Source organism: Acyrthosiphon pisum, chromosome A2 (assembly GCF_005508785.2).
Source record: "Acyrthosiphon pisum isolate AL4f chromosome A2, pea_aphid_22Mar2018_4r6ur, whole genome shotgun sequence".
In the NCBI taxonomy this organism is placed as follows: domain Eukaryota; kingdom Metazoa; phylum Arthropoda; class Insecta; order Hemiptera; family Aphididae; genus Acyrthosiphon; species Acyrthosiphon pisum.
The window spans coordinates 71339345-71353457 of NC_042495.1; the positions used below are offsets into that span (position 1 = coordinate 71339345).

At 32.1% G+C, this 14113-nt stretch overlaps 2 protein-coding genes across 2 annotated transcripts in view; both read right to left on the reverse strand.

The window, feature by feature from the left end:
- The window catches only part of LOC100166048 (transmembrane protease serine 9-like), a 25629-nt gene extending 20232 nt beyond the window's left edge, over positions 1–5397 (reverse strand). The window contains exons 1-4 of the mRNA XM_029490803.1: positions 4772–5397; positions 3151–3217; positions 2241–2403; positions 670–902 (exon numbers count right to left, since the gene is read on the reverse strand). Coding sequence (XP_029346663.1) covers positions 670–902; positions 2241–2403; positions 3151–3217; positions 4772–4864 — 556 coding nt within the window. The 5' untranslated portion in view covers positions 4865–5397. The remainder of the gene's footprint in view (positions 1–669; positions 903–2240; positions 2404–3150; positions 3218–4771) is intronic.
- Positions 5398–8523: 3126 nt separating this feature from the next.
- The window catches only part of LOC100572769 (tubulin glycylase 3A-like), a 110393-nt gene continuing 104803 nt past the window's right edge, over positions 8524–14113 (reverse strand). Inside the window, exons 3-7 of the mRNA XM_029489492.1 lie at positions 12093–12396; positions 11066–11196; positions 10743–10948; positions 10191–10376; positions 8524–9270 (exon numbers count right to left, since the gene is read on the reverse strand). Of these exons, the coding sequence (XP_029345352.1) occupies positions 8886–9270; positions 10191–10376; positions 10743–10948; positions 11066–11196; positions 12093–12396 (1212 nt within the window). The 3' untranslated portion in view covers positions 8524–8885. The remainder of the gene's footprint in view (positions 9271–10190; positions 10377–10742; positions 10949–11065; positions 11197–12092; positions 12397–14113) is intronic.

Sequence of the window (14113 nt, forward strand, 5' to 3'; positions counted from 1 at the left end):
TTGTTGTTGCACTCGGAGGTGTTATATCCTTCGTATATAGGATTAAAAACGTAAAAATCAAACTTCGTCGATGTAGGCGTAGATCCAGGAGAGAGCACTACGGGGTTTAGGTCTCCCTTTGGAAAGGCCGTGGAGAGAGAAGCCCGAGCCCTGCGGTAATATTTTGGGGTCCCACTATTTCTGACCACATATCATTAACTTTTTCAGGTAACTGATAGAAGTAGAGTACTTATCAAATTCTTATTTTTAATTGTTTGTTTAGTTTAAGAAAATTGAGTAGTCCCAAATTTACGGGCTCGGAGGGAATTCTCTCAAACATATTATATAATATACAAGATATATATCTAGATAATATTATCTTCTATATAACACAACTCTAGTATATTCACTTTAAATATTAAAAATATGGTATCCGACATATCCGTATCCACTATATTTTAATTATAATTCCCTGAGAATATATATTTTTAATCTAGTATATTATATTTATAATACTTAGGTACGCCGAACGTGAAAATTATGCTGCGTATTGTTAACAAAAAAAATAAATAAATAGTCGGAAACACAACTTATAAATTAATATTGTATGGATTGGTTTTTAAAACTACGCGTTGTCAATAAACGTTCCGATGCAGTGTAGCGAGTGTTTTATAAGAATTATTCACTTACTGATCATAGGCAGACAAATGGGCTGGGTGGTGCGTTCGAATTTCACTGGTCTGACCATTTTGACCAGCGCTATGTCGTTGTCGTGCACATTCGCTCCCTGTCGGTCATACTTGTGGTGTATCTTCACTACTGCGGCTCGGATGACGTGCGGACCGCCCGGATACAGCCTACCGGGCCTTCTGGTCTGCCCGAGAACAACGTGTATCTCTCGATAATTGGTAGCCGGTACTTCGCTTGGACGTTCAGACGATCATAATTTATATTATTATTATTATGGTTAGATAATCAGTAGGGAGGGGGGGAGTATACGTATTTATGTTTAAATATTATAAAATAGTTCGATTTCATTTCATATATGTCATTCGTGAGTAGGGGCGTTTCAAGGTTCACGGACTTTAGTTGCGCATTTGCATAAGTATTGTATATTGTTTTGCAGCCTGCAAGCTAAGGCTTCTTAGGCATATTATTATTGTTATATAATATTATATTAAACTATAAGTTAAAAATGCATTTCATGTCTTAACGAATGGAAAATAAAAAGCTATTAGTTCATATTATTATATTCTTGTAATGCTTTTTTATTATTTTGAGATTTTTTTATTCTAATAGGCATATTTCCTGAGTTTACACACATGTTATTTGGTAATTAATACAACTTTTAATAGAACAATAGATGCCTAGTAAATATTAATAATATTATGCAGATTCTACATTTTGCAAATTAAAATAGAGAATTAGAGAAATTGAATTGATATTTTAATTTTGTATCGTGAAATCAAGACTACCGATATTTATGCTTCAAATTACAATCCTTGTGTTAACTTAAAAATACTATTATTATACCTATCTATTGTTAACTGATTATAGATATGAAGATTGAAGGGTACTTCAGGGTAGAGAATCATATTCAGTAGCGGGCCGAAGGGTTCTATTTTAGTATTTTTACGCAGTTGCGTCAACTTTTTAAAGGGGGTAGTACCACCTCGTGACTGTGGCGCAGAATTACATTTTAGACCCGACCTTTAAGCTCTTTCGGACACATTTTATTTAAATTATAACTTTGTTATAACTTATAAGAAATAATAGCGGGAAGGGGGTGGCGGTGGTGGTAAGTACTTAATTATGAAAATGCGTGATTTAAAATTGAAGTTCAGTCCGCCATTGATCATATTGATATTTTATAAAGAAAATTTAAAGTAAACTTTTGATACATTTTAAAAACTTTAAGACCATTTAAGAATCTATTTATGAAGATTAAAAAGTTTTTATTTTGTTTAACCCAGCCCTTATTTTAACACTGTTTCAAGATAATTCGACAGAAATGAGAAATTATAGATATTTTAATTTATGAAGGAAAGCATGGATTGTTTCTATATTTATAGCACGTGGAAAGAGAGTGACTTTGGAAAAAAAATGTTGGAAAAGGTGCGTCAACCCTTTGGTGCATATTATATGTGTAGTGTGTACCAGCCACCAGGTACCTATTCAAAGAGTAAAGACCAGCAAATACAAAAGCTTCCTCTACGGAATTGTCGAATGGTTAGGTAAATCGTGATAAATCACTTAGGTACCTAAAACAGTGGGCAGCCGTGAGCACATATTGATCTGTGACGATGGAACCGCCGCAAAAGAACTTCTTCCTGACGTTCCACAGCGATGCCATCCAAGGATATTCGTTCTCTCTGACTTCGCTGCCACCCACGATCCTCGATCCGGGATATCCAACACCGCAGGCTGTGTGCACAATACGTAATAATACGAATAAACGCTACAGTCAAAATATATATATAATAGATATGACAAGCTGGTTCAGATTCCCAAGTATAGATAACTCGAAAATGTATATCTACTCAAAAATTAGTGTTCCCAAAGATATTTAATTACATATTTTTACATATTAATTGATCAAGTGATCGCCACACCCATAATTTGTTGTTTCCGTCTTAACGAGTTCGTGACATGAGAACAAATAAATAAATAAACAAATGTACTTATGTACCTACATCACCGTAAATTTTTAAGTGACTAATATAAGAATTTTACTGTATGTTTGTACGTAATAATATATTTAAATGTATATAATATGTTCAATGCTCATTAGAATTAATTTATAATTAATTATGTTGAGAAAAGAAGTGAAGATTAATCACGGGTGGATAATGTTGATATCCTTAAATATCGAACTTAACGGAACGAAACGTGTTCTGCTGGACATAATTTTTTTATGTTAACATAAGTCGTAGAATTTGGTCATTTTGAGAGGGTGGGATGGGTTTGGGGAGATCTTAAGTTCCTCGATATAAGATTAAATAATACTTCCGTAACAGGAATAACAAATAACATACAATACGTCTCGTAGTCCATATTTATTCTTTTCAACCAACGCCCCCCCCCCTCCCCACATAGATATTATCAAATATCCGCTTATAAGTATGCCGTCCTCTTAAGCATAATATCATAATAATATAATAAGTGCCTCACTGCACGGTTGACATCTTGAATCTACTGCTCCGTTGTCGGTTCTTTGGTTGCCGCGGTCATAATATACCTATAGAGGTACGATAAAATAATGTTAATACACGATATCCCCAAGAAAAATAATTGTAGAAGTGGACCGTTAACCAGTGTGACAGGCATGTTCCGTCCATAACTCACAACTTCACTAGTGACGAATATTTGGCACTTGGCAAGTAAGTACTTGATGATGTACACCAGTCACGGGAACTCTGATTTCCAGATACTTAATATATACACCTACTACCTACACATTATTATAACGAATCGAAAAATTCGATAGCGATAATAATATAATAAATGACTATGATTTTCTGTATACCGACTATGTGAATATCAATATTATTGTCTCCGACTGATATTATCACCACAGATGTTTCAAGTCTCGTTTTGTCATTAAAATCGTCAGTATAATTACATTATAATGTCGTGAAATAGAAAACGGGTCTTATGCACATTTATTGCACGTAGGGACTTAAGTACAAGAAATGTAGATATTATTATGTGCACAGCTCTGTAATTTTGTAGAGGTGGCGCGATCGAGAATATTTAGTTGACCAGAGAATAAACCAACAGAGTTTTCAAAATAAAAAACCGTCATCTCCGGTTTTTTCTTATGCGAGTCTCGACAAGGATTATTGTCTATTAGATAATCCTTCACAACACACCTATCGGTTACTCTAAATAAAACTATATATAAGAATGCATATTTACAACTCATTTACGGAATATCTATGAATATATATGACGCGCGTTTATAAGACTGCAGCAGATGGTAAATGGAAATTTTCCCTCCATTTTATTATAGACTAATAATTTTGAATTTAATAATACAAAATAATTTATTATGAAATTATTTTTTTAAATAAAATATAAAATATATAAACATTTTTTTTATTTTCATAAATATAATAGATTATAAATATTTATGTTTGATCAACTGAACTACTTGAAGCAATAAACATTTGAAATTAAATAGGTATAAAATAAAATGTAATTCATAATTAATAAAAACGGCTATAAATGATTCTTTTGTTATTTCTAAACGCATATTTTTTAACTTTTGTTAAAATTAATTTTTTTATTTTTTGTTAAAACTGTACCACTTTGGATATTTAACAATTTGATGATTGCTTTTTAATTTGATTCAAGTAGCTCAGTTGATCAAAAATATACAAGTATAATTTATTATATTTATGAAAATATTTAAAAATATTAGACAATAGACTAAATAAAAATTTCATATTAAATAATAAAATAATATTGTGAAATAGTAAACTTTAAGAAAAAAATGGGGGGAAATGTCCGCGATTCTAGCAGATATAGTAACATATTCCAGTCTACAGTAAAACACTGCAGTAGACAAATAAAAATGATTTATATGATATGATCTTGTCAATTTCGTCGGCTTAAAAATGTCCAAAAAAAAGGATTGATATACATATATATACATATATACATATATATTCTTTTCCCATGAAATAAAAAAACTAAAAATAAATATCCCTCAAAATCGATTATGTCACTTGATTTCGACCTGGTTTTATTATTATAGTTTACATAATGTACCTCTTTATATTATACTTACATTTCTAGTGATATTCCGTCGGGCTGACACCAGAACGATATGGTGACACAACAACGATGCAATTAACGACAATAGTTGCAGCGATAACTCCATCGCGAATTGTATATTATGTTCGTCGAGTGTATAACATATATTGTGTGTATATCATACAATCAGATTCTTATCGTAAACAGTACAGATGACACATTTTTTTTGTTATAAAAAAAATCTTAATCCAGAATTTCCAGAATATAATACTACCTATTGTATTCTGCGGTGAAACTTCTGAACGATCGACTAAACACGGTAACTAACCCGTGAACCACGACTGCGGTCCGCGTATATTAATACGTTCGTCATCGTGATATCGTGGACCTAATGACCGGTAATTAATAATCCATCAAATCGTAATATTGCAATATTACGTTATTGTAATATTTTATACGCTGTATTCTCATTTGTCTATCGTATGTTAGTGTAATGCACGACCGTTGGAAATCGGAAACGGGGTGAATGCTTATAATAGGCATCGAGTAATTTTCTGGCACAACGATGATTAATGATAATATTATATTGTAACACGAGCTACTCGATTGCTCACCCAGCCTATAACCCGTCATATTCGTTCTCCTCGTCACCGCCGTTTTCGGAACATAGGTACCTACATTTATGTTTTAAATTGTTGAAGACATAAGTTAAAATATCATCATTATTATTACACCACAAACTGGTCAAATTGACATCAAGAATTTGTCTACAGCAATATATATATATATATTATTTTTTTTATTCGTATCATTCATTATAATAGTATCATATTAAATATTTTTGGTAAAATCAAACCAGAAATAAATAATAATTCTCATCTTCAAATGTAAAATGTTTTTTAGAAAAAAGTATTTTAACTTTATATAATCATATTGTTATTAAAATTTAAGAATATCTTAATGGCTTAACTTGATAGTTACGATTTTAGAGTGAGTGGTGAATGGAGGTTACATAAAGTTCTTAAAACATTTCAGTTTATTATGCGTGTTGCTGTGAAAAATTTTACGTTTGCAATATCTATAAGAGATGATATTATATAGTGTTCGAATTCATAGCATTCTTTATTTTTCTTAAACAATTATTTTATCACATAATACCTATTGAGGTACTTATATGCTTTCGATGCGTTTCTGTATATTTTCCATATTCTATCATATTATTATAAACATTTGAAGAGTTTAGTATGAATTTGACAACTAAAAATTATGGAGTATCTACCTACCTATATAATAGTAACCTATGATTTTTTTTTCGCAGTCATATTTTATTTTATTTTGTCATCAATCATCGACAGTGTTTTAGTATCTACAAATTCAATAAACGTATCTATTAATTTATCTATTTATATAAATGTATCAACTTAAAATAATATAAGTATAGAAATAATCTGTACAAATTTTAATCATCGTTTAGTCTCAGTGTTTTTATGCTTGACACTGATTATATAGGTATATACACTGCAGTATAGGTGCTACCCCACCTAGACTACTGTCAGGACTCACACTGTTTTTTAAACGCATTAATATTATGCATATTGGCTTGAGTGTCACTGACTGACAAATAAACTTTAAAAAACGTATGCGACCGTGCTATGTGTATTGTGTACATATACATTATAATAGGTATGTAATACAAGCTGTGTATAATATTATAATTGAAAAAGGATGTGATTTTCTAGTACCTACTTATAGTTCAGCGCGTGAACAACGAATTAGCATATTATATGGATTTACATTATCGAACACGAAACGGAATTACCTTTATATTTTACGGGTTTGTTGTTTACACGCATAAATATACATATTTTATTGGCCGCGATCGAGATCATGATCAGTGGAGGAATCGTTAGCCATGTATCATTTAATCACGATGAATGTTTTAAATACAGAACATATTATTATACCCATACGTATAGATCCAGGCGGGCTTCGTTCTCGTATTCAGCAAAAATCTGGAATCTTTGGAATGTTACTTGCAGTTGTAGCGTTTCGATTCAAAGTCGTAAATCCGTGTTATTTCCATAATATTATATAGTATAAGAAGGAAATATTATACATTTATACATAATAACCTAAGCGGAATATTTTTTTAGAACCTTTACCAGACAGCGCTGGGTCGTATTCGTATATAATATAAATTCGATAGGTGAAAAACAAACAAGAATAGTAATGATAGAAGTATGTATAATGATTATTGACTATAAAGTAGGTATACGGAGCACGTAGTTTTCATAAGAAAAACATAGGTAAGTAGTACGCCCGCTAGTACGAACACAAATACGAGCGTACAGACATGATACATAAAAAAAGGCTACCTATATTACTATTGAAAGATTTACATATTTTATGATTCCAAACAACAACAACGATTATTATAAAATTATAATATATTATGGTATACGTTTATTTATTTTACGCCTCTTTCGGATAATGACTGCAGTACGCATATTCATACCCATATTATAGCTTTTAGCTGTTATCATTTTTAGCATTAAAATAAGTGGCAATCAAGATTTCATAATATAGAATAAAATCTCGATATATACCTACACGTATATTAAGTACTCGAATTGGCGGAGCTCCTTCACTGTTTGTTTTATATTTCAAGAGCACATATACTAGTATTATTATTTTTTTATCAAAACGAGGGTATGGTAATATAGTATGTTGTTTTTATAAAATATTTATTTATTTTATTAGTAATTTGGATGTCATATAATTGTAATGAATAAAGATATTCAAGTTCAATTTAACGAACTATTATATTTATTATTATGATACAGCATTACTGCAGTTGAATTGAAAAAATATAAATTAATACCCTTACACATTTAATAGTTAATATTTTTTTTAATATAGTTAAATGATTATTGTTCAGAAATATTAATTTTAATCGCACATATATAAGTAGCTGTTGAAGGTATGATAAAGTATATTTTAAATATTTGTCATTTGTTTGATGGATGGGGTAAAAATAATTTTAGACATAAAAAATGTTAATATCAATATTACATATATATATATTAGATACATTATAACATTATTTTAGTTTTATCCCAAATTCTAGTTTTTCTAAATAGTATACGATGTACTTGTTATCTGGACTCATCGGTTACCATTTTGATCACTAATACGTATATTTCGATCACATTTTGTGTTTTACTGTTGACTTATACATATTATTCCGTGTGAGTTTATAAATTACAATGAATAATACTAAATAATTCAGAAATTCATATTTTTGTGTCAGATAGAAATAAGGAAAAAAATATTTTTCTGTAGGTTTCAACATCATTTTGTCTCATTTTGATGATTATTTTGTTATATTAATTCTACTTTAACAATAGTTTTAAAATTAAAATTATATAAAATTATTTCTACATAAAAATCAAACTACCATATTATTATTCAAATTTATTATAAATGAATTAGTCGTGAATATTAAGGGAAGAAATTGAAATTAATTGATCTATATACTTTATTTTTAATTATTTGCTTTATTTAATATTATTATATACATTTTTTTTTACCATAACTGACAACGTCGCAAAAATTTTTATGCGGAATCGTGTTACATTCTGGTTAGATAAAAAAGCTTATGTATTACGAAAATGTGCGGAATCGGGTAGATAAAAAGGTATATTGTGCGGAATCGTGTATCACCCCTCTCCCCATCTAAGTTAAGGTCGAGTTCAATAATTTCGAGGACACACATTTTTTTTTTCAAAAAGTCCTAGTTTTATTTTTACATTTCGAGTACCTACTGCATATGTTATAATATTATCATTATTATTATTACAAAATATGTTCGTGATTCCTATAAATCCATTATGCATATTTTTACGGTATCGTCAAACCACGAAAATATAATGTACAAAGAGCGAGAAAGAAAGAGAGAGAGCCACACGTCATCGGTCGACATACAAAAATTTAAATAAAGTATAAGAAAAAAAATATTTCTTAAAAATATACACTGGTAACGTATAATAATAATAATAATAATAAGTAATAACACTATACAGTGTATATACGTGTATAATAATATAATTTATTATGTGATATTTTGTGTTTCACGGGCAAAGTGACGTTTAGCCCTTCTGCAGAGCTTCGACTACGCGCTCGGCGGTCTTCGCCGACCGTTCCTCCAGCCAGAACAGCTCCTCGTAAGTCTCGTCGTCCGCCACCCCCTCCGGAGGCTCTCCGCCGCCGTCCTTCAACTGTGGCCGGGCGTACTTGCAGTGCGTGCCGTCCCCACGCTTGGCCACCCGGCTCCGGACCATGGCCGGTGTCGCGTACTTCTTGTCCCACACCCAGCCCATCTCTTCGAAAAAGTCGATCAGCATCGTCGTCAAGTTGAAGTACTGACCGAACTCGGCGGCCCGATAGTCCCACGGAAACGAGTGATGATAGTTGTGCCAGCCCTCGCCCAGCCCGAACATGGACACGTAAACGTTCTCCACAGGCATTATGTCACTACGAACGGACGTAAACGTTTACATAATATTATTATAACAATAATAATATACATTTGCTCATAATCCGACCAAACCCAAATAGATATATCTGTCGTATACTATACAGGATGCAATTGGTCAATCTAATATTATATCGATAAATGTAAGAAACTTGTACACTGTTTTTTTTTTCAAATAGGTTTAATAGTGTTTGTACGTTGACTGTATGTGTCTAGGGTCAAAAAAAAATGTTTATAACGAAAAAAATGCAACTTTTATTGGTGCACTGACCGTGGCGCTAGAAACTTGACATTTGAACCATATTATAATGGTATAATGCAAAGTATAAATTTAGGTGTGGAAATTCGTCCCCCTTCATCTCTTTCAATAAGTGTAATCTGTTGTTTCTACAGATTGCTAAGTTTCAACATGAATGAAAAATATATTGGTTAAAATTAATATAATTGTTTGTTTGAAGCTAAGAGGTCATGACCCGCCATAATACATATTAATGATCTTATGTTTTTCTCAAAAGGGAGATATTTTATAGGAACATTTGTTTTTAAATAATCGATCGCCGTGGTCAGAGATTAATGGCGATGCGTATTCATTATATATGTATATATATATATGTATTTACAAATTCTATTTTATGCAAGTTACAAAATACTTTAGTAAAATATTACAATTTAAAAATGTATCATATTTGCAGAAAAATTGAAATATCGAAATAATCCAATGTACAAACACAGATAGGTAATATTATTGACTTTAAGTTTGATCGGGGCACTATTTAGAAGTTCGACACCTGGGGGCAACAAAAAAACCACCCAATCGTATGAAAAAAAAATTTAATTCATTCTACACTGAACAAATAGGTACCTTAAATCTATACGTTTCTAGGAAACGGTTAGAAGTCATATAAAATAATGTACTCACTTGGTAAATGGTTTGTTTCCGTACAGATGCGCAGCACTGTTGACCAACCAGGTCAAGTTCAGGACTGTCATTAGCCGAAACAGGAAGCACACGAAGAAGCCATTCCACAGGGTTTCCCGCCAGAAGACGAAAGGCACGACCATCGGCATCAGCATGGCCAAGATCGTGAACAGTATTTTGTAATATCTGTGTGCGGCAAAGGTATTACGATCATATAGGTAGGTGTGCACGTAGAATCAATCGTGTACGTTCGATTTAAAGGCACCATATGAGTGACTTTTTTTCTTTCAAAATTGCTTTCGTAACTCTACGACTATTCGCAAAACGTTATGTCAACTTGACATGGATTTTATTGAAAACTATACCTACTCAAAGTGTGAGGTAAAAATCGCGTCAAGTCCAATTATTTATCCACTCTGTAGAGAATGTGAATATTATGTGTGTAGAAAAAGCGACCACTGCAGATATTATTATTTTATTGGTGCTTTTTAATCGAACCACGCCCGTACGCGCAACATGGAAGTATATCATAATCAGCGAGATACGACTTACTTTTTTTGAAACATGACGTACGGATCCATTTCGATGTCGGTCATGTCGATCTTCTTACCCTTTTCAATGACCTCCGGATGTTTGCGCACCATTAACCATCCGATGTGTGAGAAGAAGAATCCCCGTGAAGCGTTGTGTGGATCGGCCACCGTGTCGCTGTACTTGTGATGCTGCCGATGGTCTCTGATCCAAACGTACAAACAGTTCTGAGAGACAACAACAGAACACGTTTAAGAAAATTATAACAAGCACAAAAAGTCTGTCAATTTTCCACAAAAATAACCATAAAATTATTGAACTGTAAAAATATTATATAGGCTCACCTGTCCCGCGACCGTCTGCCCAAACACCAGCAGGGCTTTTACCCAATCGTTACATTTGAAAGTCCTGTGCGTGTATAATCTGTGAGCGCCCATGGTGACGGAAAACGCACTTGCACCCGCTACCAGCATTGCTAAGTATACCAAAACATTTTAATGAAATTCTCAACACTTATTACTCACACTGAGTGAATCTTTTAACGTACAAAACTTATTATTTCGGAAATTAACATTTTTATAAATATCTGTTCACGTAATTTGTCATCAAATTATAAAAATGTGATGAAACTAATCAAAGGAATAGTACTTCTAACTCTACTTTTTGTTTTATTATTTATGAATTTATATGGTGTTAACTTTTTTTAATAAACTAGTTTTCTGAAATCGTTTTGTGATTTTGAAAAAAAAAGTGTCTTTTAATTTTAAGTTCTTACAACGTCGCGTCGTATGAACACGATTTTTCACTATTTTTATCATTGTAATATTTTATGGATTTAAATTTTTTTTAATAATAATATATATTGTAATTTTTTAATCAAATTATATTTCTTTAAGAATATTGATGAACAAATATTGCATATAATTATTATATTAATAAAAAGGGTTTTTTTTTATTTGAAGCATGACCATTAATTAAACTTTAATGTTTAGATGAACACAACTTTTTCGGGGTATTCACAACTAGCCAAATTTAACTTAGTTAGTCTAAACTGAAAATATACCTACTTATTAATAAAAATGTAAAAAAAAAGATATTTTTCAGTACCTATGTGATATGCATTCTGCTCCAAATTATATGAAATTATACCCAAATTAGAAACATAGATTGCCAAAGAGTTTTTTTAAAATACCTACAAAATCACTAAAATCAAAAATGGGTAGGAAAAATATTTATTTTCTGGATTAGAGTGTGGCCAATTTTAAGTATGTAGATCACCTCGTCGTTATCGATATCGGACTTAGAGATTTTACTAATATACCATGCTATAGGCACTGCAATTACTAATTAGTTATCAGTTATTATACTTACTCCACAGCATTGTGAGTACCATCGTAGATGTCAAGAACAAGTACATGCCGTACAGGGCGCCCAAGTGGAGCACGAGGAATCCGATGGTGTTGAACCAGACGATCTGGCGGCGGTACACGTACTCCGGCTGGTCCTTCGTCCCCGGGCTACCACCGTCCTTCCGATCATTTTCGGCTGCCACCAAGTCTCTGTCCAAAATATCCATGCTCTTCAGCGCCCAGTTGTCGCCGAGCTGCCAGTCAAAAAACAATTTCTTGCCGAACAGAAGCTCCTGCGCGGTGGCTAGCAACGTGTAAATCAGCCTCTGCGAACGGTCTCGGTCGTTATTAATTACGAATGAATCACGTATATATCATGATAACACGCGCATGAACGCGTGTAGGTATGTGTTTGTGTGTATGCGAGTATGACAAACGCTTTTGATCAATACGGTATTATTAATCGTTCCGCCCTCGCTACGTGTTCTTATAACAGCGGTCTGGCCGTGTAACGCATTTAGCATGTTATATGCTAATTAGACAGCAGTTGTAAACGCGGTCCAAAAACATTATTTTTTCATTAAAATACATGTTCTATTGTCGTCTTGACAATTGTTTTGATCGACTGCTTTCGTTTGTAATAATATTATTATAAATATTGTACGCGTATAAGTGTATAACACACGCATCTATATAGGTATGTAGTTGGAGTTTGCAGAAAGCAGAAAATATTAAAAGATATTTTTATAAAATATATCCTCCAATTATATGGGGGATTGTAAAACCTAAGCATTTTACCCCCCAAAAAAAATCACTGGTTGGGTAGGGGGTGTGTGTCCTTTATATGGATATTTTAGTATGATGGAATGAACTCAGTCCTCCTATCCAAAAAATGTTGTTCCTAGTTCCGTATATTTGTGCTCCTTATTAATAAATCATATATGTATATATATTACGAGACTATATATTGTATTATACGAGATTTGCGAGTAGGTTAAACCTACAACTGGCAACTATGTATAGTGTATAAATCAGGGGTGGCGAACGTTTTTCTGGTCACGTGCCAAATTGGTGTGATCAAAGATTTAAAAAAAATACACATGTTAATATTGTTTATAACTTACAAGTACCCTTATACTAACTTATAACTTCATCTACCCATGAACATTTTTTTTTCAGAGTGATGGGGATTTAAATAATACAATAACATTTCTTAACATCAGTTATGTATTTTGCTAGTCTTAAATGTTTTAATAAACCACAAACAGCATTAGCTTCACTCAGCAATGTATTATTCTAAGGTTTTGATTTGAAATAATTCTCTGTGTAAAATTAATTTTCACATAATAATTAATATGTATCTATGTTGAATGTTGATAACTTGATGCAGTTATTGAGTTTATTTGGAATGATCCACTATTTTCAAAGTACAAAATATTATGTCTAGACGTAGTGGGTTCTAAACTTTTATAATTGGCTAGGTGGCTTCAGCTGCAGGCCCTGACAAATTTAGGCCCACCATATTATATAACTGTAATACATTTATATACGATTTATTTATACCGATCAACATTAAATAATACAATTACTTATACACATTGTGGTATATTATTTATAATCATAAAATATAAATTGAATATAAAAAAGGTGGGTAAGTGGATGTCGCTCTGCTGTACAGTAGGTTACAAGTGGGTCACTGTATAATGGATGGTATTAAATTTGAATTCAATGATATAATATCATTGTATAAGAAAAACGATTCTGAGCGGAGACGGTATGTCAGTCTAGGTATAAGACATAAGATTATATGAATAATTATTATAGTAAATAGTATTTTAAAAAAATTGATCTATAATAGGTACATATAATAAATTCCAAATTAATCATATCATAATATCTATTAGCAGTGCCGCAAAAACCGAGTGTGCAGAGCGTGCCGCGCACACGGGCCCCAAGGCTTACATACATTTGGGGGGCCCCGGGCCCAACCTGGGGCAGACACTAAAATTGTTACTCACTAATCATTTTTTTCTAAGTTAAAAC